The sequence below is a fragment of the Oncorhynchus gorbuscha genome, linkage group LG13, assembly GCF_021184085.1.
Source record: "Oncorhynchus gorbuscha isolate QuinsamMale2020 ecotype Even-year linkage group LG13, OgorEven_v1.0, whole genome shotgun sequence".
NCBI classification, from domain to species: domain Eukaryota; kingdom Metazoa; phylum Chordata; class Actinopteri; order Salmoniformes; family Salmonidae; genus Oncorhynchus; species Oncorhynchus gorbuscha.
This window is the reverse complement of record NC_060185.1, coordinates 45,392,560-45,420,410: the sequence shown is the minus strand read 5'-3', so window position 1 is coordinate 45,420,410 and position 27,851 is coordinate 45,392,560. Positions and strand designations below refer to the sequence as shown.

General features: G+C 48.0%; 1 protein-coding gene across 1 annotated transcript; it reads left to right on the top strand.

The window, feature by feature from the left end:
- Positions 1-131: 131 nt before the first annotated feature.
- Positions 132-26,818, top strand: LOC123993977 (smoothelin-like protein 2). The gene is made up of 10 exons (XM_046296463.1): positions 132-270; positions 658-1,528; positions 21,046-21,127; positions 21,237-21,479; positions 21,621-21,683; positions 21,795-21,861; positions 22,016-22,159; positions 22,822-22,945; positions 24,565-24,716; positions 25,822-26,818. Exons 2-10 carry the CDS (start codon positions 986-988, stop codon positions 25,946-25,948), a joined length of 1,545 nt encoding a protein of 514 aa, XP_046152419.1. The 5' UTR covers positions 132-270; positions 658-985; the 3' UTR covers positions 25,949-26,818.
- The last annotated feature ends 1,033 nt before the right edge of the window (positions 26,819-27,851 follow it).

Here is a 27,851-nt window from a genome sequence, read left to right as displayed (position 1 = left end):
TTGAATTGAACTAATGAGGAAATCTAGCCTGCCTCTCTCTCTCTCTCTCTCTCTCTCTCTCTCTCTCTCTCTCTCTCTCTCTCTCTCTCTCTCTCCCACTGTATCCCTGCTCCCTCCCCCTGACCAGTAGAGAAGAAGGAGATTAACCTGAGTGAGTGTGTGAGAGAGAGGAGTGTTTTAAAGCAGTGTGCCGGGCAGAGCAGAGCAGACACTCATAGCTGTCCAGCGCTGAGGGGGAATACTATACCGGAGCTCCAGAGGTGAACTTAGGTATGGGTTCCTACTATCTCTCTCTGTCTCTCTCTCTGACACACACACACACACACACACACACACACACACACACACACACACACACACACACACACACACACACACACACACACACACACACACACACACACACACACACACACACACACACACACACACACACACACACACACACACACTGTACACTCGCTGAAACTAAGTTACAATTACCTCACTGGTTTAATTCACAACAGCCTTGTCACATGCCTGGCTTCAACACAGATTGTCATTTTACTTATCTACTGATTCACTTCACTTATTTTAGAGTCTGTCATGTTTGCTTTTCGATAGACCTCAGTACTGTCATTCGGAGCAGGCTTGTAAAAGTGTGCTTTCACTCTGCAGGATAGAGGACACCCTGAGGGATTTCCTGGGACAGATGGGATCTGAAAGGTTCGGCTGCAGCTGACAAGACTGACTTCTCCCAAATCTCCATTCAAAGTGGATGTGTCTGAGACACTCAGACAGGAGGAGTAGTGTGGAAGGAGCAGCCCCAGACAGAGCAGAGAAGACCCAGTGAGAGCAGAGAAAGACACAGTGAGAGCAGAGAAGACCTAGTGAGAGCAGAGAAGACCCAGTGAGAGCAGAGAAGCCCCAGTGAGAGCAGAGAAGACCCAGTGATAGCAGAGAAGACCCAGTGAGGAACACAGGGACTGGAGGCAGTGGAGCAGAGATGGACACAGGTCCTCTGACAGCCGAGGGAGAGGGCTCCTCTCCGAAGGGCGAGACGGTGTGCGCTGCGCTCGCCCGCTACGAGGCCACACTGAGAGATGCCGTGTGTGAGATCCACGTGGACATGAGCGCCTTCAAGCAGGGTGTGGAGCGTCGTCTGGAGGAGGCGACAGCCCACCCCAGCGAGGGCCCCCTAGGCCGGGCTGTGGTGCAGCTGCAGCAGGAGAACCGGCAGCTCCGGAGCCAGTTGGAGGCCCTTACCCGACAGGTAGAGCTCCTCACTGGGACAGTGTGCGACAGAGGCGCCCTGATGACAAACAACAACAACAACCACCACCAGCACCAGCTAGCATCCATCCAGGCCCAGACATACAGCAGCAGCCAGGAGAGGGCGAGCCCCCGGTCCCCCTCCACCTCCCCTACCAGCCCTGCTGGTGGCCCCAGCATGGGAGCAATGACCGGGTCAGCCTCGGGCTCAGCCTCCAGCCCCACTGCCGCCCGCTTCTCCAGCCGAGCTACCTTCGCTGTGTCCAGCAAGACTAACGTGAGTAGCCTTATACAGTGGGGAGACTGGGTTGGGGTCATGGCGAACATAGATACATTAGAGCAGTAGACTATGTCATGAACCTCCAAAACTCTAGAAGGGGATGAGAATGGCAGCCATCTTGGTCAGGGATAAATGAAAGTGTTTTATTTGATTCTGTGATGGTGACTGTATGTGGATCTGAGAGACTGTCAAGATTGTGCAATGATTCATCCAGAGTGTGTCTGAACTAAATCATGATATGGGGGTTGAATAGACTTTCTTGAACATGTCACAGGGATGATGTCAGAGCTTTCACAGCGGTGGGGAAACTCGGGTCATATTCAACTTAATATTTAGACACGTGAGCAGAGTAGATACCAGATGAAAGCAATCAGGATCATTTCCTATCGCTGAACATTTTTGGGAGAAGTAATTGCTTATTTTAATGTCCGTCCAGCCTCTGCAGTCTGAGAAAGAAGCTGTTCTCCTGGCATTGGACCACTCTTTCCTGAGTGTGATAGATCATGTGAAGAGTCTCTCTTTCTCTCTCTCTCCCTTTTTCTCTCTCTGCGGTGAATGGTTCTTTTGCACTCATATACTGCTATCCAGTGCTGGAAAAAGTACTCAATTGTCATACTTGAGTAAAAGTGAAGATACCTTAATACAAACTTACTCAAGTAAGTAAGTGAAATTTACCCAGTAAAATCCTACTTGTCTAAAAGTATTTGGTTTTAAATACACTTAAGTAAAAATATAAATAATTGAAAATGCCTTAAGCGAACCAAGTGTTGTCTTGTTTTTTACATTTACGGATAGCTATGGGGCACGCTCCAACACTCAGACATCAATTACAAACGAAGCGTTTGTGTTTAGTGAGTCCCGCCAGATCAGTGCCAGTAGGCACGACCAAGTTCTCTTGATATCTGTGTGAATTAGACCATTTTCCTGACCCGCTAAGCATTCAAAATGTAACGAGTACTTTTGGGTGTCGGGGAAAATGTAAGGAGTAGAAAGTACATTATTTTCTTCAGGGATGTAAGTGAAGTAAATGTAAAAGTTGTAAAAAATGCCTGTAAAATACAGATACCCCCCAAAAACGACTTAAGTAGTACATTCAACTATTTTTACTTAAGCACTTTTACACCACAGCTGCTGTCATGTTGCTGACAACTTGTTGCTCATGAATCTTCTCCCACTATACTCTTTGTTGAGTGGCACCACAGCTTGCGCAACATTTTAGAATGGATTCAATCATGTTCTTCAGGTTTACCAGTAACAAATATAAACACAGTACATTGTTTCTTACTTATCTCTATCCGGACTGTCATTGGGACATTTGACTAACAAGCGAGGGACTGAAAGACAAACACGTGTACTTTGGTACAGCTGATGAGAAGCTAATGCTGTGGTAGTTGGTCAGTTCTAAGGTCCAGTACAGTTTGACACTTGTCGATGAGGTTATCATCTCATCTCAGTTCTTGGTGTATTGTAAACCACAGTACTGTCTGTTTGAAAAGACCAGAGGTTTCTCTTGACTGTATCCCAACACAAGGCCCTTATGGCTACGCTGCTATGGAAACTACAACGGTTACTTTCATCTTTCATAAGGTCTATAATTCCGATTGTCACTTTATTTGATTCTCAGTCTTTCCTCTCAACACTGAGATCCTTTGCTGTGTATTTGGTTGTAAACTCACAGCTGCTTTCTGTAGCAAACTGACCCTTGATAGTCTGGCACGGATGTTGACTGTTAACTGTGACTGCTCACACACAGCCATAGACGCAACAAACGCACACACACACATACGCAGGTGCACACACACACACACAAACCCAAAAACACGTATGCAAATGAGTGATGTCATACGCCTCATCTTAACAAAGTATGTTGTAAAGCATCTGAGGATTCTTATCTGATGTAAATATGTCGGTTAGTATGAAACAGAAGTCCTTTGTTTCTCATAATACATTGCTGGAGATCCCCTTTTCGTAGCCAAAACTTTTTTCTCCACATTCTCCAAATTTCCGAACAACCAGACAGAGATTGGATCATAATACTGTAGAAAACTAATGTGAGTTCCTCATCTATTGATCCAACGCAAATCTATTCATTGGTGTGTGTGTGCTTGTGTGTGTAAATCGAATCTAATCCGGGAACAGGGAAACGCTATCCTATTCAGATTTCCCTTACTGCCACATCTACACCTTTCAGCCTCAATGGCCATGTCTACACTTGACACTTACATCGGACTTCTGCTATCAGAGTACGAAGATCACATTGAAAAGACAAGTGTAGACGCACAAAGTTCGCTTTGTGGCCTGATTGTGTTCAATCAGGAGGTGGTCAGGGACTGATTGTTTGTGGATGCAATCAGGCTACCAAAGCGCATACAGTGGGCGACGTCATCAGCTCTCTGACCACAAGTCTCTAGAAAAAGTGTGTTATGGGAGTGAAAGGCAACGTTTTTCACTAAACGTTGGATGAAATACATTCCTAGTGTGTGAGGAACGGGTTTGCTGACCTCATAAATGCTAGCTAGCTAGCTTATTTAAAAGGGGGAAAAATGGCTTGGCAAGAGTTATGCTAACATGTTAGCAAACGCTCTAGCTTTGCTAGATAGCTTGCTGGTTAGTTTCAGAGGTTAGCTGGCTAGTTAGCTTCTGTAGTTGGCTACCGCCATCAAGTTGTTGTCGTTGTGTTATCAGATTTAGCCTGTTCCACCGTTTGCAGAATGCATACTACATTTAAATATAGTGCGGGAAAAGGGAATCCGGACATAGACACATTTAAATGTAGGCCTAGACGTGTTCGGATTTCCATGACCAGAACTCCATGACCAGAACTCCATGACCAGAACTCAATTACCAGAACTTCATGACCAGAACTCCATGACCAGAACTTCATGACCAGAACTCCATGACCAGAACTCAATTACCAGAACTTCATGACCAGAACTTCATGACCAGAACTCCATGACCAGAACTTCATGACCAGAACTCCATGACCAGAACTCCATGACCAGAACTTCATGACCAGAACTCCATGACCAGAACTTCATGACCAGAACTTCATGACCAGAACTCCATGACCAGAACTTCATGACCAGAACTCCATGACCAGAACTTCATGACCAGAACTTCATGACCAGAACTCCATGACCAGAACTTCATGACCAGAACTCCATGACCAGAACTCCATGACCAGAACTTCATGACCAGAACTCCATGACCAGAACTTCATGACCAGAACTCCATGACCAGAACTCCATGACCAGAATACAAAATCTACATGAACTGTCAAGTCGAGACACAGCCAACGAGAGATAGAGAGAGACTGTACAGAGACTGTATGCTGACCTCATAAAGTCAGATGGGGCTGTTTCAGCAGGTCTGAGGGAGGTAGCTGATTATGCTGGGGACCTCCAGGCACATCTGAAGATGGTTTTGCAGCCCTGGAGTTAAGCGTCACCGTACTGAAAGAGCACAGCCAATTGGGATGTGTGCGGGCCTGCCCTGGGTCTGCACTTTCACTATAGGGTTGCTTACAGTACATCTCCACCTGTGCTCGACTGTGCCTGGGACACCTGACACTCTGATGCAGATATGAGTCTCTCTCTCTCTCTCTTTCTCTCTCTTTCTCTCTCTCTCTTTATCTCTCTCTTTCTCTCTCTCTCTCTCTCTCTCTCTCTCTCTCTCTCTCTCTCTCTCTCTCTCTCTCTCTCTCTCTCTCTCTCTCTCTCTCTCTCTCTCTCTCTCTCTCTCTCTCATGTGCAGAGCCTCTATAGAGCCCTCTGGTCCTAACTGGGCCCTGTTTTTATTGAGTCTTACTTGGCTGAGCACAGTTCATCACAAGTTCCCCTCAGTCCCTTCTAGCACACACCAGCTCTCCCAGAGCCTGAGGAGGACAGGCAGTGGGTTTCACTGGGCTTTTTGATACTCAAATCAAATGTATTTATAGAGCCCTTCTTACATCAGCTGATATCTCAAAGTGCTGTTCAGAAACCCAGCCTAAAACCCCAAACAGCAAGCAATGCAGGTGTAGAAGCACGGTGGCTAGGAAAAACTCCCTTGACAGGAATCCTCCTCCTCCCCCATCCTACACCTCCTACCCCCCCCTCCTTCTCCTCCTCCTCCTCCTCCTCTTCCTCCAACCTCCTCCTCCCTACTTTTCCCTATTCCTCCCCCTCCTTTCCTTCTCCTCTTCCTCCTCCTCCGTCCTCCTTCTCATCCTCCACGGCCACCTACGTCAGTCAGTCTGTCCGGTCTCTGCCGAGGAGTCACACAATGCTGCCTGTTGCCAATTACTCCAACATAGCTGTGGTCTCAAAGGACTATTGTGTCGACATTCTACCTCATTTGAAGTACATTGACTGAGGAGGGGATTAGAGGAGAGGGTCACACAAGACCCAGCCATCCCCAGACTCCACACGCCTTCTCTGGGCTTCAGGAGTGAGTCAGGGCCCCCTCTTCCACTCCCCCATTCCCTCCTCTCACAGACCTCCTCTTCACATCTGTTCCCTTGTAGCATGCGGTAGAATTGTCATGTTTTGTCATTGATTATCATGTCTTGTCCCTGTGCTTCCCCTTCTATTCGTTTCCCTCTGCTGGTCTTATTAGGTTCTTTCCCTCTTTCTATCCCTCTCTCTCCCCCTCCCTCTCTCACTCTCCCGCTCTCTCTTCTCTCTATCGTTCCGTTCCTGCTCCCAGCTGTTCCTATTCCCCTAATCAATCATTTAGTCTTCCCACACCTGTTCCCGATCCTTTTCCCTGATTAGAGTCCCTATTTCTCTCCTTGTTTTCCGTTCCTGCCCTGTCGGATCCTTGTCTAGAATTCACCGTGCTGTGTTTGTGTATCGCCCTGTCGTGTCGTGTTTCCCTCAGATGCTGCGTGGTGAGCAGGTGTCTGAGTCTGTTTGGTTCAAGTGCCTTCCCGAGGCAACCTGCTGTTCAAGATCGAGTCTCCAGTCGGTTCTCGTCATTTCGAGTGAAAGTTGTGTTTTTTTGATTGTATTTTACTTTACTGGATTAAAGACTCTGTTTTCGCCAAGTCGCTTTTGGGTCCTCATTCACCTGCATGACAGAAGGATCCGACCAAGGAATGGACCCAGCGACTACAGACGCTCGTAACACTGCCGTCGAGATCCAAGGAGCCATGCTCGGCAGACACGAGCAGGAATTGTCTGCTGCTCGCCATGCCGTGGATAACCTAGCCGCTCAGGTTTCCGACCTCTCTGGACAGTTCCAGAGTCTTCGTCTCGTGCCACCTGTTACTTCCTGGCCTGCCGAGCCTCCAGAACCTAGGGTTAATAACCCACCTTGCTACTCCGGGCAGCCCACTGAGTGCCGCTCCTTTCTCACCCAGTGTGAGATTGTGTTCTCTCTCCAACCCAACACATACTCTAGAGAGAGAGCTCGGGTTGCTTACGTCATTTCACTCCTTACTGGCCGGGCTCGAGAGTGGGGCACAGCTATCTGGGAGGCAAGGGCTGATTGCTCTAACAAATACCAGAACTTTAAAGAGGAGATGATTCGGGTTTTTGACCGTTCAGTTTTTGGTAGGGAGGCTTCTAGGGCCCTGGCTTCCCTATGCCAAGGTGATCGATCCATAACGGATTACTCTATTGAGTTTCGCACTCTTGCTGCCTCTAGTGAGTGGAACGAGCCGGCGCTGCTCGCTCGTTTTCTGGAGGGACTCCACGCAGTGGTTAAGGATGAGATTCTCTCCCGGGAGGTTCCTTCAGATGTGGACTCTTTGATTGCTCTCGCCATCCGCATAGAACGACGGGTAGATCTTCGTCACCGGGCTCGTGGAAGAGAGCTCGCATCAACGGTGTTTCCCTGCTCCGCATCGCAACCATCTCCCTCCTCTGGCTCAGAGACTGAGCCCATGCAGCTGGGAGGGATTCGCATCTCGACTAAGGAGAGGGAACGGAGGATCACCAACCGCCTGTGCCTCTATTGCGGAGTTGCTGGACATTTTGTTAATTCATGTCCAGTAAAAGCCAGAGCTCATCAGTAAGCGGAGGGCTACAGGTGAGCGCAACTACTCAAGTCTCTCCATCAAAATCCTGTACTACTTTGTCGGTCCATCTACGCTGGACCGGTTCGGGTGCTACATGCAGTGCCTTGATAGACTCTGGGGCTGAGGGTTGTTTCATGGACGAAGCATGGGTTCGGAAACATGACATTCCTTTCAGAGAGTTAGAGAAGCCTACGCCCATGTTCGCCTTAGATGGTAGTCATCTTCCCAGTATCAGATTTGAGACACTACCTTTAACCCTCACAGTATCTGGTAACCACAGTGAGACTATTTCTTTTTTGATTTTTCGTTCACCTTTTACACCTGTTGTTTTGGGTCATCCCTGGCTAGTATGTCATAATCCTTCTATTAATTGGTCTAGTAATTCTATCCTATCCTGGAACGTTTCTTGTCATGTGAAGTGTTTAATGTCTGCCATCCCTCCCGTTTCTTCTGTCCCTACTTCTCAGGAGGAACCTGGCGATTTGACAGGAGTGCCGGAGGAATATCATGATCTGCGCACGGTCTTCAGTCGGTCCAGAGCCAACTCCCTTCCTCCTCACCGGTCGTATGATTGTAGTATTGATCTCCTTCCGGGGACCACTCCTCCTCGGGGTAGACTATACTCTCTGTCGGCTCCCGAACGTAAGGCTCTCGAGGATTATTTATCTGTGTCTCTTGACGCCGGTACCATAGTGCCTTCTTCCTCTCCGGCCGGGGCGGGGTTCTTTTTGTTAAGAAGAAGGACGGTACTCTGCGCCCCTGCGTGGATTATCGAGGGCTGAATGACATAACGGTTAAGAATCGTTATCCGCTTCCCCTTATGTCATCAGCCTTCGAGATTCTGCAGGGAGCCAGGTGCTTGACTAAGTTGGACCTTCGTAACGCTTACCATCTCGTGCGCATCAGAGAGGGGGACGAGTGGAAAACGGCGTTTAACACTCCGTTAGGGCATTTTGAGTACCGGGTTCTGCCGTTTGGTCTCGCCAATGCGCCAGCTGTTTTTCAGGCATTAGTTAATGATGTTCTGAGAGACATGCTGAACATCTTTGTTTTTGTCTATCTTGACGATATCCTGATTTTTTCACCGTCACTCGAGATTCATGTTCAGCACGTTCGACGTGTTCTACAGCGCCTTTTAGAGAATTGTCTCTACGTAAAGGCTGAGAAGTGCTCTTTTCATGTCTCCTCCGTTACTTTTCTCGGTTCCGTTATTTCCGCTGAAGGCATTCAGATGGATTCCGCTAAGGTCCAAGCTGTCAGTGATTGGCCCGTTCCAAGGTCACGTGTCGAGTTGCAGCGCTTTTTAGGTTTCGCTAATTTCTATCGGCGTTTCATTCGTAATTTCGGTCAAGTTGCTGCCCCTCTCACAGCTCTTACCTCTGTCAAGACGTGTTTTAAGTGGTCCGGTTCCGCCCAGGGAGCTTTTGATCTTCTAAAAGAACGTTTTACGTCCGCTCCTATCCTCGTTACTCCTGACGTCACTAGACAATTCATTGTCGAGGTTGGCGCTTCAGAGGTAGGCGTGGGAGCCATTCTATCCCAGCGCTTCCAGTCTGACGATAAGGTTCATCCTTGCGCTTATTTTTCTCATCGCCTGTCGCCATCTGAGCGCAACTATGATGTGGGTAACCGTGAACTGCTCGCCATCCGCTTAGCCCTAGGCGAATGGCGACAGTGGTTGGAGGGGCGACCGTTCCTTTTGTCGTTTGGACAGACCATAAGAACCTTGAGTACATCCGTTCTGCCAAACGACTTAATGCCCGTCAAGCTCGTTGGGCGTTGTTTTTCGCTCGTTTCGAGTTTGTGATTTCTTACCGTCCGGGTAGCAAGAACACCAAGCCTGATGCCTTATCCCGTCTGTTTAGTTCTTCTGTGGCTTCTACTGATCCCGAGGGGATTCTTCCTTATGGGCGTGTTGTCGGGTTAACAGTCTGGGAATTGAAAGACAGGTTAAGCAAGCACTCACGCACACTGCGTCGCCGCGCGCTTGTCCTAGTAACCTCCTTTTCGTTCCTGTTTCCACTCGTCTGGCTGTTCTTCAGTGGGCTCACTCTGCCAAGTTAGCTGGTCATCCCGGTGTTCGAGGCACTCTTGCGTCTATTCGCCAGCGCTTTTGGTGGCCGACTCAGGAGCGTGACACGCGCCGTTTCGTGGCTGCTTGTTCGGACTGCGCGCAGACTAAGTCGGGTAACTCTCCTCCTGCCGGTCGTCTCAGACCGCTCCCCATTCCTTCTCGACCATGGTCTCACATCGCCCTAGACTTCATTACCGGTCTGCCTTTGTCTGCGGGGAAGACTGTGATTCTTACGGTTGTCGATAGGTTCTCTAAGGCGGCACATTTCATTCCCCTCGCTAAACTTCCTTCCGCTAAGGAGACGGCACAAATCATTATCGAGAATGTGTTCAGAATTCATGGCCTCCCGTTAGACGCCGTTTCAGACAGAGGCCCGCAATTCACGTCACAGTTTTGGAGGGAGTTCTGTCGTTTGATTGGTGCGTCCGTCAGTCTCTCTTCCGGGTTTCATCCCCAGTCTAACGGTCAAGCAGAGAGGGCCAATCAGACGATTGGTCGCATACTACGCAGCCTTTCTTTCAGAAACCCTGCGTCTTGGGCAGAACAGCTCCCCTGGGCAGAATACGCTCACAACTCGCTTCCTTCGTCTGCTACCGGGTTATCTCCGTTTCAGAGTAGTCTGGGTTACCAGCCTCCTCTGTTCTCATCCCAGCTTGCCGAGTCCAGCGTTCCCTCCGCTCAGCGTTTGTCCAACGTTGTGAGCGCACCTGGAGGAGGGTGAGGTCTGCACTTTGCCGTTACAGGGCACAGACTGTGAGAGCCGCCAATAAACGCAGGATTAAGAGTCCAAGGTATTGTTGCGGCCAGAGAGTGTGGCTTTCCACTCGCAACCTTCCTCTTACGACAGCTTCTCGTAAGTTGACTCCATGGTTCATTGGTCCGTTCCGTGTCTCCCAGGTCGTCAATCCTGTCGCTGTGCGACTGCTTCTTCCGCGACATCTTCGTCGCGTCCATCCTGTCTTCCATGTCTCCTGTGTCAAGCCCTTTCTTCGCACCCCCGTTCGTCTTCCCTCCCCCTCCCGTCCTTGTCGAGAGCGCACCTATTTACAAGGTACATAAGATCATGGACATGCGTTCTCGGGACGGGGTCACCAATACTTAGTGGATTGGGAGGGTTACGGTCCTGAGGAGAGGAGTTGGGTTCCGTCTCGGGACGTGCTGGACCGTTCACTCATTGATGATTTCCTCCGTTGCCGCCAGGATTCCTCCTCGAGTGCGCCAGGAGGCGCTCGGTGAGTGGGGGGTACTGTCATGTTTTGTCATTGATTATCATGTCTTGTCCCTGTGCTTCCCCTTCTATTCGTTTCCCTCTGCTGGTCTTATTAGGTTCTTTCCCTCTTTCTATCCCTCTCTCTCCCCCTCCCTCTCTCACTCTCCCGCTCTCTCTTCTCTCTATCGTTCCGTTCCTGCTCCCAGCTGTTCCTATTCCCCTAATCAATCATTTAGTCTTCCCACACCTGTTCCCGATCCTTTTCCCTGATTAGAGTCCCTATTTCTCTCCTTGTTTTCCGTTCCTGCCCTGTCGGATCCTTGTCTAGAATTCACCGTGCTGTGTTTGTGTATCGCCCTGTCGTGTCGTGTTTCCCTCAGATGCTGCGTGGTGAGCAGGTGTCTGAGTCTGTTTGGTTCAAGTGCCTTCCCGAGGCAACCTGCTGTTCAAGATCGAGTCTCCAGTCGGTTCTCGTCATTTCGAGTGAAAGTTGTGTTTTTTTGATTGTATTTTACTTTACTGGATTAAAGACTCTGTTTTCGCCAAGTCGCTTTTGGGTCCTCATTCACCTGCATGACAAGAATTCCCACACAGGCATGCTTTCTCAGACAGACCACACCTGCACGCCTCAAACCTCACGTTCGCTGCGTTCCTCAGTGTACTCAAATTGAAGAGAGAGTGGCTGTGCCCTGTTATAAGACGAACTAGATAGATTCCACCCAGGTCACAATGTTATCTTTGACAGTTAATGTAACACAACTACATAACACAGGACCACAATGTGAATCCTTAGGTCCCTGCCCTGTCACTGCCCTGGGCTGGGTTGTGTCATGTGGGCTGTGTGTGTGTGTGTCTTCTCTCAGACTGAGGCATCTCCAGGCCATGTGAACCGACAGGAGGGGAGGGGTGGGGGGATAAGATGTGTGTGTGTGAGGTGTTATCAGTGGAAACTCCGTCAGAGCACGCTCACACTGTCACTGTGAGCAAACACAGACACACACCTCACACATACAAACACATACTGATATAGAGTACAAGCAGAGAGGACTAAAATCCTATTATCAAGAACCCTAAAATCAGCTGACAGCTGACAACCAATCCTCCCTGTCACTGCCACACGTAAAATCCCTCTCACACACACACACACACACACACAGGACCCCGACTCGCACTGTTAACATTACTTAACCTCTGTCTTCTGCACTGCTGCTCAAACAGGCAATTTACTAACAGACTGCTCGGCTTACGTTGCAGTGCCGTGGGTGCGTGTTCGTCACGGTCTAGTATAGTCTGATGGATAGACTGTATGAGTGGGGGGAAAGTACTCATTCTGCTCCAAGCCAGATTACTATTTGTGATCATTGGCTCGCGGTGTGCACGTACAGTGGTAAGACAAAGTATATGAACCGTTTGGAATGATCTGGATTTCTGGATAAATTGGTTATAAAATGAGATCTGATCTTCATCTAAGTCACAACAACAGACAAACACAGTCTGCTTAAACTAATGACACACAAATTGTCTATATTGAATACATCGTTTAAACATTCACAGTGTAGGTTAGGAAAACTATGTGAACCCCTAGGCTAACAACTTCTCCAAAAGCTAATTGGAGTCAGGAGTCAGCTAACCTGGAGTACAATCATTGAGATGAGATTGGAGATGTTGGTTAGAACTGCCCTGCCCTATAAAAAACACTCACAACATTTTTGTTTGCTATTCACAAGAAGCCTAGTCTGATGTGAACCATGCCTCGAATAAAAGAGATCTCAGAAGACCCAATATTAAGAATTGTTGAGTTGCATAAAGCTGTAAAGGGTTATAAAAGTATGTCTAAAAGCTTTGACGTTCAACAGTCCACAGTAAGACAAATTGTGTAGAAATGGAGAAAGTTCAGCACTGTTGCTACTCTCCCTAGGATTGGCCATCCTGCAAAGATGACTGCAAGAGCACAGCGCAGAATGTTCAATGGGGTTAAGAAGAGAGTGTTAAGATCTTAGAGTGTCAGCTAAAGACTGGAATATGCTAACGTCTCTGTTGACGAGTCTATGATACGTAAAACACTAAACAAGAATAGTGTTCATGGGAGGACACCACGGAAGAAGCCACTGCTGTCCAAAAAAAACATTGCTGCACGTCTGAAGTTCGCAAAAGAGCATCTGGATGTTCCACAGCGCTACTGGCAAAATATTCTGTGGACAGATGAAACTAAACTACACACAACACTATGTGTGGAGAAAAAAAGGCACAGCACACCAACATCAAAACCTCATCCCACTGTAAAGTATGGTGGAGGGAGCATCATGGTTTGGGGCTGCTTTGCTGCTTCAGGGCCTGGACAGCTTGCTATCATCAACGGAAAAATGAATTCCCAAGTTTATCAAGACATTTTGCTGGAGTATGTAACAGGCTGACTACACCGCTCGCTTGTTCGCTTATTCAATTATTGCACGCACAACACTCGTGCGTGTCAACGAGCATCTGCGTTGCCAAGGCTTAAAATAGAAGTCAGTTCTATTTGTGCCGCAGATCGCACTGCAAGTCCTGCCTCTCCCATCTCCTCAATGGTTTATAGAAGCAGGTACCCACGTGCCATCTCCTCATTGGTTATACCCACGTGGGTGATTGAAAGACGAACTGTGTTGCCGGTCATCGTTGTAATGTTTATATCCCAGGACAAATTAGCTAGCAACCGCAAGCTAGCTAAATAGGACAAATTAGCTAGCAAGTGCAAGCTAAATTGCCATAAATGTTCAATGTTTTTCAACCTGTCCCCAAATTAATGCAATTGGTTCAGAGTTTGTTTTGATATTTTAACCTGCGTGTCATGATTGCGTTAAATTGATGCACGATGGCACACGCACGTAGCCGGTTCGGGTTCCGTGTCAGGCAAACTGTCCGGCAATTGAAGCTCAACAGAAGTTGGGTGATGCAACAGGACAAAGACCCAAAACACAGAAGTAAATCAACAACAGAATGGCTTCAGCAGAACAAAAAACGCCTTGTGGAGTGGCCCAGTCAGAGTCCTGACCTCAACCCGATTGAAATGCTGTAGCATGATCCCAAGAGAGCGGTTCACACCAGACATCCCAAGCATATTGCTGAACAGTTTTGTAAAGAGGAATGGTCCAAAATTCCTCCTGACCGTTGTGCAGGTCTGATCCGCAACTACAGACATTTGGTTGAGGTTAATGCTGCCAAAGGAGGGTCAACCAGTTATTAAATCCAAGGGTTCACATACTTTTCCCACCCTGCATTGTGAATGTTTACACGGTGTGTTCAATAAAGACATGAAAACCTATATTTGTTTGTGTTTTATTAGTTTAAGCAGACTGTGTTTGTCTATTGTTGTGACTTAGATGAAGATTAGATCCAATTTTATGACCAATTTATGCAGAACTCCAGGTAATTCTAAATGGTTCACATACTCTTTCTTGCCACTGTATGCACCCAGCAATGGAGGCTGCTGAGGGGAGGACGGCTCATAATAACAGCCGGAACGGAGCGACTGGAATGGCATCAAACAAAATGGAAAGCGCGTGTTTGACGTATTTGATACCATTCCACCCATTTCGCTCCAGCCATCACCACAAACCCATCCTCCACAATTAAGGTGCCACCAACCTCCTGTGGCACACACACGCGTAAGTTGTGCAAGCATGCATACACGCACGTACACACAACCCCTCCCTCTCCCCACACACACACGCGCACACAGTGCAAATGTGAGCTCTCCGTTGTTTTCATCACTCTAGTGGATGGTCCAACACACACCTCAGGAGTCAGATCAGCTCCACCTGCTTCTCTGTCCTCCGTCCTCATCTATCCCACCAGACAAGCTATTCTCTTCCGTGGTGCCCAGAGGAATGCATCTTGACCTCACACTCCTCTCCTGATGCGGATCTTTGGCCCACCACAGGAGGTTGGTGGCAACTTAATTGGGGAGGATGAGCTCGTGGTAATAGCTGGTGTGGAATGAGTGGAATGGTATCAAATACATCAAACGCCTGGTTTCCATGTGTTTGATGCCATTCCATTTACTCCATTCCAGCCATTATTATGAGCCGTCCTCCCCTTCCACTGTGGCCAACATTGGGTAATCATCTGTTTCTCAGAGATTCAGAGATGTGATCTTGCCCGGCATGGCATCATTGACCCCTTCTTGCCCCCAACACCAGATCTCTCCACTCGGGCCCTTTAAAAGCGAGAAACATGATGGGAGCAACTCAGCAACATCAAACAGCTCCAACTCAGCTTCTTTTCCCTATTAAAATGGTCACATTCTCAGACAATGTCTTGGGAACTTAATTAGACCGGTGTATGCTTTCTACTTTACGTGCCAGAGTTGGAAGTTCCCATCACAAGTCTTTCAAGAGCACTTGTGTGTGTGAGTGTGAGTGTGTACGTGCGTGCGTGTGTTGTCTGTGTGCGTTCAAGCCTGTGTGTGTGCGTGCTTGTGTGCGTCTGTGTTTATCCCCATGATAAATACGCTTCACATTTCCAGCACAGCCACAGAGACTCCCCTCCCAAATTCATAGCTTTCCCACAATGGAGCAGGGTCTTTTATTCTCTGCCTGTCTGTGTGTCCCCTGCCTGGGCCAGGCCATCCACCCATCCAGCCCAGGGATCCAGATTCCTGGCACAAACCCCTCAGCATGGCTATTAATACAGTGGAGCTCAGCCTGAGAGACAGACCCAGGGAGGGAGAGAGAGAGGGAGAGAGAGAGAGCGAGAGAGATTGAGCGAGAGAGAGCTTGAATGAGAGAGAGCTTGAGCGAGAGAGAGATTGAGCAAGAGAGAGCTTGAACAAGAGAGAGCTTGAGCGAGAGAGAGCTTGAACGAGAGAGAGATTGAGCGAGAGAGAGCTTGAGCAAGAGAGAGCTTGAGCGAGAGAGAGATTGAGCGAGAGAGAGCTTGAGCAAGAGAGAGCTTGAACGAGAGAGAGATTGAGCGAGAGAGAGCTTGAGCAAGAGAGAGCTTGAGCGAGAGAGAGATTGAGCGAGAGAGAGCTTGAGCAAGAGAGAGCTTGAGCAAGAGAGAGATTGAGCGAGAGAGAGATTGAGCAAGAGAGAGCTTGAACAGGAGAGTGAAAGAGAGAGAGGCCAGGGTCAGGGGTGAAGGGGGATTGAGAGAGGCATGCGAGCCGGGCTTGGCTGGCTGGCCGCTCCCCTCCAAGGCTGCCCCTGGCTCTCCTAATTACTTCCATACAATGCCCTGTATTTCCATCGCCGTGGTTACAGGTTAATAATTCACTGTTTAGTGGACGACCTCACCGCCCTCTACGTTCATCGTTCTAGAGGGCCCTGGGCCCTCTACATTTGACATTTTCCAAACAGACAGACAAGAACAGCAAATGTATAGTACGAATTAGGGGGTTGTATTAGACTTGTGCGGTGGTTTGACTCCACGCTTTTCATGCAGCCACACTGTATGGACTAGAGAGGGTAAGCGTCAGATCGGAGCATGTGTCCTATCACCTCTAACTTAACTGATTGAATCATCAGACAGCCGTATTATATCACCAGGTTTTATTGATTTGTTTTGGTGTTGGGAGGCTGGTATACCCATGTCTTCCACAGCTGGTGCCTTGTAACCCGAGAGCAGACTACTAAACCTCTCAGATCTTGGAGATGTCAGAGTTCTTAGGTGCCAACTGCTGTGCTGTCCTGGGGAGTCGGGAGACGGTCCCATCTCCCTTCCCTCACACCCTCCCTCCCCGTCCCCCTACCCCAGAGCAGTTTAAACTTTATTTCTGACCCCCTGACCGTTCCATAGCCAGCAGGAGAGACGGAGAGGGGGACAGACAGGACAGGAGAGACGGAGAGGGGGACAGACCGGACAGGAGAGACAGAGAGGGGGACAGACCGACAGGAGAGACGGAGAGGGGGACAGACCGGACAGGAGAGACGGAGAGGGGGACAGACAGGACAGGAGAGACGGAAAGGGGGACAGACCGGACAGGAGAGACGGAGAGGGGGACAGACCGGACAGGAGAGACGGAGAGGGGGACAGACCGGACAGGAGAGACGTAGAGGGGGACAGACCGGACAGGAGAGACGGAGAGGGGGACAGACAGGACAGGAGAGACGGAGAGGGGGACAGACCGGACAGGAGAGACGGAGAGTGGGACAGACCGGACAGGAGAGACGGAGAGGGGGACAGACCGGACAGGAGAGACGGAGAGGGGGACAGACCGGACAGGAGAGACGTAGAGGGGGACAGACCGGACAGGAGAGACGGAGAGGGGGACAGACCGGACAGGAGAGACGGAAAGGGGGACAGACCGGACAGGAGAGACGGAGAGGGGGACAGACAGTACAGGAGAGACGGAGAGGGGGACATACCGGACAGGAGAGACGGAGAGGGGGACAGACCGGACAGGAGAGACGGAGAGGAGACAGACAGGACAGGAGAGACGGAGAGGGGGACAGACAGGACAGGAGAGACGGAGAGGGGGACAGACAGGACAGGAGAGACGGAGAGGGGGACAGACCGGACAGGAGAGACGGAGAGGGGGACAGACCGGACAGGAGAGACGGAGAGGGGGACAGACAGGACAGGAGAGACAGAGAGGGGGACAGACCGGACAGGAGAGACGGAGAGGGGGACAGACAGGACAGGACAGACAGTGTGTCAAAGAAGGCTGCTCAAGTCATCATCCCACTCTCTCACTGCAAATGTAAATAATGCAGAATGTGGTCACATATTCTCAGTGGTACATGGTCTTCCGTGACATCCAGCCGGGAACATAAGGTTGTCTTATCTGTATGTCAGTGAAATTTTAATATATCTATTCTTAACCTTTGACAGCATTTTATGGTCCCTGCCTTGTGACTGAAACCCTGGAAAACCCCAGTAACAGAGGAGTGATCCTGAAGCAGGTGTAGAGGGGGAGTAGAGGAGAAAGGGTATGCGTGCCCAGTGAATTTAATACAAGGGCCTGTGTGTGAGTGCTTGCGCACATGTGTGTGCGTGCTCGGCCAAACAGCCTAGCTCCCACACACCCCCATCAGATAAGGCAGGGGCCCCCCGTAGTCAGGTGATGTAAAGAAAGTGTTCAAAGGGCCCCCTCCATTTCTGTAGGACCAAGGCGCCGGCCTGGGTCTCCCTGCTAAATTGCAGGCTTTGTGGGTCTTTTGAGGAACAGGTGTTTTTTTTAATGTGTCTCTCCCTCCGTGAGGATTTCCCTGTTCCTGTGTGCAAATTACAGAGCAAAGACCTTTATAACTGTGTGTGTGTGTGTGTGTGTGTGTGTGTGTGTGTGTGTGTGTGTGTGTGTGTGTGTGTGTGTGTGTGTGTGTGTGTGTGTGTGTGTGTGTGTGTGTGTGTGTGTGTGTGTGTGTGTGTGTGTGTGTGTGTGTGTGTGTGCGTGCGTGTGTGTGTGTGTGTGTGTGTGTGCGTGCGTGTGTGCGTGCGTGCGGGTTTTTCACTTGATTTCAGAAGGGGTTGCGGAGTTAAAGTTAAATATGTGATCATGTATTGTACACGCCTGAATGAGTACTGTTCCTTTTAGACACCATATATTTCTATCCCTCTAATTGTCTTATTAAATCATCGTGATGGTACATTGAAAGCATGTGTTTGCATGCTGTTTACCGTAGACTACAATAGCATAGCAGATATTTCCTTCTCTTGTGTTTGCTTGTGTGTTTTTTTTTTGTGTGGAAATGGTGACTGAGACAGCGATGTTGTGAAGCGTTCAAAGAACAAAGGATTCGTATGTGATCAGTGGAAAATGGGGAAAAGTTGTACTAGTGAGGCTCGTTGTATGGCAGGGTGGTGTTGTTGTCCATAAGAGCTGTCTATCTCTGTTTCTGTGCCCAACATTCTGTCATACCCCCCACTCAACTCCCCAGGCCCAGTGTTCTCTCACAGCATGCCTCCATTGTTTTCACGTTCCATTCCACAACCACTCAATGTTCCAAGAATGTCAAATGTCATCCCGGGAAACAGGCTTGAATATCCTCTCATCTAATCGTCTCAAAATCAACCGCCTCATCTCCAACTCCGTCCCGACTGGACTTCACCTGGCTAACGCGTGTTACATGGCATGTCAGCCTTGTAACACGCTGCACCCCTTCATTGAAACTTCATCGAAAACTGCAAGACTCGCGATATAACAATCCACTTAGATTATCTGGTGTTTGCACATCAACATTTCTATGGCACGTTGCCAGGTAGGAAAAATTCCCACCCATGGCATTTTTAGCCAAGGTCACATGGGACAGCAGTGATAGTTAAACCCATATGAAATAGCCATGTGCCTGGAAGAACCCACTGTCCCACTCTACCCCACTCTACCCCACTCTACCCCACTCTACCCCACTCTACCACCACAGCCTATATTAGTTTCATTCCTTTGAATGCTGTGTTGGCCCTGATGCTTTGTGTCTGTACTGTGCTGAAGCACGTAAGGGGGAGGGAGGGAGGGAGGGAGGGGGAGGGAGGGAGGGAGGGAGAGAGAGGAGAGAGAGAGAGAGAGAGAGAGAGAGAGAGAGAGAGAGAGAGAGAGAGAGAGAGAGAGAGAGAGAGAGAGAGAGAGAGAGAGAGAGAGAGAGATGCAGATGTATTGTAGTGTTTAAAGGTGGGGTTACAGTCCTGCTGAGTAGGGCGGAATGGGGAGATTCTAAGGTAGAGATCCTCTCTCAGGTCAGGTGTGCCTCACTAGGGAGAAGAGAGAGTAGAGGCTCCTAGAATGGCTACATTGGTGTGTGCCCAGCAACACTGCTTCTAAAACAACACAAATATAGAAACTAAACACACAGGACAGGGGGTTTCATCTTTCATTCAGCCCTGCAGGCTAAGACTGACCCCCCCCTCTCTCTCTCGTGAGTCTGTGTAGCAGACTGAGGGCTTTTCCACATTTTCTACTTAATTTCACGATTTCCTCCTAATATTTTATAGTTCTCCACTGATAATTCGATGACGCACTCTCAGGGTTGGGGGATTTGTTGTTCCAGGAAAGCGGATAAAGGGGCTTTTGTGTGCTCCTGCCTGTGCGTGTGCGTGCATGGGAGCGAGTGTTGGTGTTGCACTGTGGGGTTTGCTTTGATTCCGGGTCATCCTCTTTAATATAGCATTGTATCTGGGCAGCTCATGACAGCAGATCTGACTGAACACACTGGGTTGAGCTCCACACTGTTTTAAGATGATCTGAAATGCACAAACACAATAGAGATGATTTGAAAGGTGCCTTCCCTCCGTTCTCAATACAGTTTAGCTGCAGAACTATTTCTGAGATCTGAGATCAGATTCAACATTGCCGGTGGTACACTCTACGTTCGATCCTTTATACCCGAAAAGATTGACCTACTTTTATCTTCAGGCCCAGAGCACCACAGTCTCACACACGTGTCTGGTGGCTCATTCAGACAAGAGGAGAAGTGTGACTTAGTACAGAAAGTTTCCATGGCTGGGACACACCATGACAGGAGGAGCTTTGAGTTTCAGCCAGAGCATCAGGGTTGATTGGGGCTCAGGGGCTTCCATGGTTGAGCGGGGGAAATTTGTCTCCCCCTTATCACCTTCTCCCAGTGGGACAGCCAGCTGTTCCCAGCTCTCTGCTCCCATCGGCCCTCCTAATGCTGTAACACACACACACGCACGCACGCACACACACACAACCCAGCAGCAGCATTCCTCTCTGCTGAGGTCACCTGGCTCCTCTCTCCCCTACAGCTCAATTACTGACTTTATTTTCACTGGGAGGAATGTACAATTTCTTTGACAATAACTGTATACAATAACTTGTATTGCATGTGTGAGTATGTGTGAGTATGTGTGAGTATGTGTGAGTATGTGTGAGAGAGAGAAAGAGCAAGAAGGAACCAGGCAGATACGTGACACATCCTCCACAGACAAATCACACAGCCCTCGGTCACTTCCTGGTTGTCTTCCTGAAAGGCTCCTCTGTGGATTGGCTGGTTAGTCTGGCACACAGTGTACTGAGCCCCAGTCACTTACTAATGAAAGTCATAGATGTGGCGTGGTAGTAACACGGTCAATGAGATAAAAACGGAGAAAATGGATGCCATTAATGGGAAGTTGAAACATGTCTGCACTCTGAAATGACTTGATCTGATGATGTCTCAGATAACATGCATATTATGTCATCCGAGAGATATTCATATGTTTAAAGGGCCTGTCTTCAAAAGACTGTTGTTGAAGATATTGTGACACCTGAGCACTGTGGGGTGGGGTGTTCATGTGGTTCTCTCTGTTCCCTGTAGAGTATTGAACGTGAGGAGCCGATAGAGGTGGATCCAGACCTTGTATCCCCTGGACTGGAGAATGGACACTTTACTACCCCAGGTAATGCCTGTTCTATTCTCTCCCATCCCAGCTGCAGTAGAAATACAACCATACACACCGTCCATGTACTGTATGAGGGGATTTAATTTCTCAATGCTTGTCCAATCAGAAAACTCGACAGTGGCACATGGAACGAGCTCGCCAGCCAATAACAACGTCCCTCATGAAAGCACGGCCCCTGTTGCCATGCGGATGCCACACCTACCCATCACCGCCACAACCAAAACGGCTGACCCCTCAGTTATGAAGTGCGAGTCTCCCGCCAGTCCCGTACGCTCTAAGCCCTCGCCTGTATCAGAGCATACTGCCAACAACCAGCCTCAAGCCATCCAAGAATCCCCAATTCAACCAGGTAAGAGGGACCAGACATTAGCTAAAAGCTGTCCAGACCAAATATTTGAACTCTCGACTTTCATATCTTTCTATGGTTCTTCTGCTCCGTAAGCATTAATATCCTTTGATTTGTTGCACTCTTTGTCCTTTTGTTGTTCAGTGTCGTCTATGAAGACATGGACCCCCAGTCTCAGCCGAGGTCTGGGCTCTCCACGACTGTCAGGTAAGAGGGATCTATCAACTCGGGCCTGTTTCTAGAACTGGAACTAACCAGACTCACACCATGTTTTATTCCCACAGTTTCCTTCTCTTTTCTTTGATTTGTCATTTGCAGAAAAGTCCTTGTCTGCTCCCCCGAAGTCAGTGACTTACTCTGGCCTCATCCAACACAACACAGACGGGTGAGTGAACTATTCTTTACTCAGTCCTAGAGAAGTGAGATAGTCCATGCTTTAACCCACATGCCAGAAGCCACTTGCCATTTCGAATGGCCTCATTGTGGCCCCATTGTGGCCCAAGTTGATGTGTGACACTCCTCCGTTCTCTGACCCGCAGGGTGGAAGATGCGGGCGGGGACCTGCCTTTTGGAAGGGGAGTGGAGCGGAGGCGGGAGCTGGTGAGGTCACAGACGTTGCCGCGCAACCTTGGAGCTCAGGCCCGCCGGTCCATCTTTGAAAGGCTGGATTCTGAAGCCAGCAGGTAGCAACCTCTCTCCTCTCACCATCATTTCTCTTTCCATGCCATCCGTCCCTAAACTGATAGGTCCTCTCCTTTTCCCTTATATTATCCCTCCTTTCGTCTGGGTAATTCTTAACTCGCACAGTACTACATAGAGCCATGACTAAATGGAACTCCATTCCACATCAAGTAACTGACGCAAGCGGTCAAATTAGATTGAAAAAACAGATAAAAAGACACATTATGGAACAGCGGAGACTGTGAAGCAACACGAACATAGGCACAGACACATGGATTTTGCACCGTAGATATGTGGTAGTAGAGTAGGGGCCCGAGGGCACACAGTGTGTTGTGAAATCTGTGAATGTATTGGAATGTTTTGAAAATTGTATGAACTGCCTTTATTTTCCTGGACCCCAGGCAGAGTAGCTGCTGCCAAGGCAGGAACTAATGGGGATCCATAATAACTATTAAATACAAAATAAAACTCATACTTCGGGTTGCATTACAATTCTCTACACTTGCACACTCTCTCATAGGGGATTTAACAATGGTGGAAAACCACCGCCTAACCAAAGGCAGTGTGCTTGTGTACACTTGGGGAGAGACAAGAGCGAATGGGGACACGACGTCTGTCATGTTTGCTGGCTCATCGTGTTGACCCCTGTCCCTGATCCTCTCAGTAGGCCCAAGCCCATGGACTCCAAGCCCAAGCTGAAGCGTTCTCAGAGCTTTGGTGTGTCCAGTGCCAGCAGCATCAAGCAGATTCTTCTGGAGTGGTGCCGTTCCAAAACCATAGGATACCAGGTGAGACCGTGGTGACAGAACACGGCTACACACCGGAGCAGAGTCCTGGGCCGTATTCACAAACCACCTCAGACTAGAGGCTGATCTAGGATCAGGTCCACCCATTATGAACACAGCTCTATAGCAGCCAGGAACAAAGATAATGAATATGGAACTGTCATCTGTTCACCTGAAATGGACCCACTACACAGGAGCAGTCTGTGTCGTTTTTGCTAGTTCCTGAACAGGGTAGTGAAATGACTCCCCTAGTTCCTCCATGGCTTAAACCATTAGCATGTAGCGGAGCGTTAATGTGCTAATGAGATGCACCTTGCCATGGTTATGCTGCATACTGAACTTAGCGTATTATTGTATTATATTGAATGTTTGTGTGTGCATTTGTGCGTGTGCATGTGTGTGTGTGCATGCGTATATGTGTCTGTGTGTGAGCATGCATATCCTTGTCTGTGCATGCGTATATGTGTCTGTGTGAGCATGCATATCCTTGTCTGTGCATGCGTATATGTGTCTGTGTGTGAGCATGCATATCCTTGTCTGTGCATGCGTATATGTGTCTGTGTGTGAGCATGCATATCCTTGTCTGTGCATGCGTATATGTGTCTGTGTGTGAGCATGCATATCCTTGTCTGTGCATGCGTATATGTGTCTGTGTGTGAGCATGCATATCCTTGTCTGTGCATGCGTATATGTGTCTGTGTGTGAGCATGCATATCCTTGTCTGTGCATGCGTATGTGTCTGTGTGTGAGCATGCATATCCTTGTCTGTGCATGCGTATGTGTCTGTGTGTGAGCATGCATATCCTTGTCTGTGCATGCGTATATGTGTCTGTGTGTGAGCATGCATATCCTTGTCTGTGCATGCGTATGTGTCTGTGTGTGAGCATGCATATCCTTGTCTGTGCATGCGTATGTGTCTGTGTGTGAGCATGCATATCCTTGTCTGTGCATGCGTATGTGTCTGTGTGTGAGCATGCATATCCTTGTCTGTGCATGCGTATATGTGTCTGTGTGTGAGCATGCATATCCTTGTCTGTGCATGCATGAGTGTTTCAGTTACGGCTCAGCGCTAGGGCTGTTGGCTTCACTCTGTAGCAGCAGCTGTGCCAGTCTGTCCATGTGGCTCTGGTTAAACAGAGAGCTGTCATGGGCCAAGGCCGGCCCAGCAAGCAGCACCGGCCGCTTCCCGCAGGCTGCTCCTCCTCACACTCAAACTAGAGACTCGCCTGGCGTTCGACAAACATGACAAGCTGGATTTTCCCACTGACACGCTGAGGCTTTTATAGGCTAGTCTAAGGACACCAAAAAAAGTGAAATGACACAGTTCTGAAAGCATGTCCAATTGGAGAGAAAGGAACGCAGGGAGAGGAATTGAGGATAGAGAACCATTCAGCAGACCTCTTCTGTTTCCCCAGTTATGACAATGGGACCGACAGAGAAACCTGGGAGAGATCATTTCATAAAGTTAGAATAGGTAGCCAATCATCTTTATAGGTCTTTCTCGTATGTCTGGTCGTGCAAATACACCACGCACACTCAGAGACATTTTACAGTCCAGACACACACGCCCACGCGCACGCACGCGCAACCACACACTCCTAGCTCTGTCTCTCCGTCCCCAGAACATAGACATCCAGAACTTCTCGTCCAGTTGGAGTGACGGCATGGCCTTCTGTGCCCTGGTCCATTCCTTCTTCCCCACTGAGTTTGACTACAACGTGCTGACGCCTGTCGACCGCAAACACAACTTTGAGCTGGCCTTCGGAACAGCGGAGTAAGTGACTTTTACATTGTAACAAAGTTATCCATACATCCTGTATAGTGTATCTCAGCATTATGTGCTGAGAAATGGCTTAACTTCTCCATGCACTCCTGTCATCTATTCATTATGTAGACTAGAGTAGTATCCGCCTATTCGTTTGCACTTCCAATGTCGCTCTCCTCAAGTTACCTGCGTAAATACATAGACTCACAGTGTCCCTGGCCACCATACAAATAGAAATAGCATAAATGGTGTTGATACATAAAACGTTGTACCACTGAGATGATCTTACAATGTTCCTGTTGCATCTTGGTGAAGAGTGTCTGTAGCCCACACGTTACGCCAGCGAGGCAGCCGCTGCCAGAGAATACCCTCTCCTCTCCCCGGGTCCCCGCAGTAACCGCCTCTTCCTTTCCCTCTGGTCTGCTTCCATCCTCTCCTCTCACATTCCTCCAGCCTGACCTCACTACTAAGAACACCACTGCTGCAACACAGCCTCCCAAACTCCTCCTGACACATGGATACATCCAGAGCACAGACAAAATAAAGATCAAAACCGTGTGTGCATCCAACCACATACAGAGATAGTTCTAACACATGAGCTTCTGTACTATGCCACAAATTATAAACTGGGTGGTTCGAGCCCTGAATGCTGATTGGCTGGCAGCCTTGGTATATCAGACCGTGTACCACGGGTATGACAAAACACTTATTCTTACTGCTCTAATTACTTTGGTAAAGAGTTTATAATAGTAATAAGGCACCTCAGGGGTTTGTGGTATATGGCCAATATACCACGGCTAAGGGCTGTGTCCAGGCACTCCACATTGTGTCGTGTTTAGAACAACCCTTAGCCATGGTATATTGGACGTATACCACACCCCCTCGGGACTTATTTCTTAATTAGTCCACATTGTTCCATGTGATCTATTAGTCTGGTCCTGGGTCTGTTTGTGCTGTCTTGCCAACAACATCGATTGACCATAGATATGAGTTGGGAAAACAGTTCAAACAGATCTGGGATCAGGCTAATGACCTATCAGCCCCGTTGACTAAGGAATGACATAGATAGGCCTAGACTCCTCCTGACTTGTACTGTGCTCTCTGTCTGATCCAGGGAGAAGGCGGGCTGTGACCGGCTCATCGAGGTGGACGATATGATGGTGATGGGGCGCAAGCCTGACCCCATGTGCGTCTTTACCTATGTCCAGTCCATGTACAACCACCTGCGCAAGTTTGAGTGATGAACGATGACCTGGCAGCTACTCGACTACATCACCGCCCCACCACCACCATCACTCTCTTGCTTTCAGGGACAGCAGCAATGCACACTGAGAGACTACACTTCCCCCTGCTGGAATGGACAGAGTATTACAAGTATTTCTTCAGTTTGAGAGATGTTTCACTCTGCTATGTTGAGTGCTCACAGCTATTCACAAATAGAAAAGGCTATATTATTCCTGTTTGTGTATGAGTGGCTGGGTTTTTATTCCCTGATAGTCTGTGTTACATTTCAGAGAGAGGGGAAGGATCTTTCTTCCTTTTTTTTGGTGACCGACCATTTTTAAGACTTATATTGGCACAGTTGCTGTTTGAGAGAATGGAAGATTCAACTCTTTGCTGGGGAGAAAAAGTAGTCCCATTGAAGAAGCTGCAAGAGGTCTTGCACAGTAGGCCTATAAGACTGGACAAAGGACTGAGGATCCTGAGGATTGACACAAATCAGTCTAAATAGGATGCTATCATCATTTGGTTCCTTCTAGATAGGTATTTGTTCAGGCTTCATTTACTTTATTGTCCCACTGTGGTTTCTCAGACCCGAATGTGTCTACAAAAGGCCTTGCATTGCAGCACAAACTAAAAGCTATTCCAAAGTTAGCTTTTTCATCAGAGGAACTCAAGTACACTCACTATAAAGTTGAATGGTTTGCTATTTAAAGAGCTAGAACTGCAAAGATGAACTGCACATATGCATCAACTCGGTGCAAAGGTAAAACGGTCTATATTCTTACAGTGTTCTTGTTATGGTTGTGATTTTATTTGATTTTCATAGACAAAAAAAAAAGACAAAAATAAATCCTAAATAAATTGTCACTTGTTTCACACACTCCTAACTTTTTTAATGTCATTATTTTATAGTAGGCCTGTCAGTTAATTCATTGACTCGAGTTAACTTTTCGTAATTTTGGTCCACTATTCTTTTTAAATGTGATTAATCGTCTGAAAGCATTAAAAATAAACTAACCTCCCCCCTCCCCCAACACCATGCTGCACTAACTCATTTTTATTCAGATATTTGGAACACAAATAGATAGATATATATAAAATAAGACTCATAAATATAAAAACGAGGTAAGAAAAAACACAAATAAAAATATAATTTAAAAAAAGACTCAAATATAAAACGAAGTAAGAAAGACAAATAGAAACAGATTTGTGTTGATTTGTCAGTCGAGCATCGATACATTACCCATCCCTCAACTATTTTTATATAATTCTGAACGATTTCGCACAAACCAGAAAAAAAGGCAACAATATGTCTGACACGGTTAATTGACCCACAGTTACACACGGTGACATGATATCATTGAAGTGGTGTGTAAATGAGCGATAGAAAACCGATCGCGCAAATGTCACCATTCCAAATGTTTTGGTGCGGGAGCCCCGTGCCGCCCTGGGCGGCTGCCCATGTTGCCTATACCTAAATCCACCACTGCTTTGGACAAAATCAAGCCCTTCACACTGGGCACAGAAGTCAGATCAACATGTAGTTTTGATTTATATTTGGTTGAGTTGTCAACTAACGTGAATTCAACGCGAATTCAACAAAACATTTCACCATGTCATTGGATTTAGGTTAAAAGTTGGGTGAAAAAAAAAGTGAAATTCCCTTACATTGATTACTTTTTGCAAATCCAATCAGTTTTCCACAACATCATCACAGATTTGGGGGGTTGAAATGACTTGGAAACAATGTTGATTCAACCAGGTTTTGCCCAATGGGTTGTAATACTTCTTGTATTTAAAAAAAATCTTACATTTCAGCTCCATTTGAGCAAATTCTGAATTTGTGATTAATTAACCGTGATTAATCGACAAAATCTTAGAGTTAAATCGACAAAATCCTGCAATTAACTTGATTGCATT

What these genes read in the sequence shown, in the direction of transcription:
- LOC123993977 (XM_046296463.1), top strand. Translation starts at nt 986, where the DNA reads ATGGACACAGGTCCTCTGACAGCCGAGGGAGAGGGCTCCTCTCCGAAG. An exon ending in AGAATCCCCAATTCAACCAG is followed by an intron (nt 21,480 to 21,620) that starts GTAAGAGGGACC and finishes TTTGTTGTTCAG; the next exon opens with TGTCGTCTATGAAGACATGG. An exon ending in GGGCTCTCCACGACTGTCAG is followed by an intron (nt 21,684 to 21,794) that starts GTAAGAGGGATC and finishes TGTCATTTGCAG; the next exon opens with AAAAGTCCTTGTCTGCTCCC.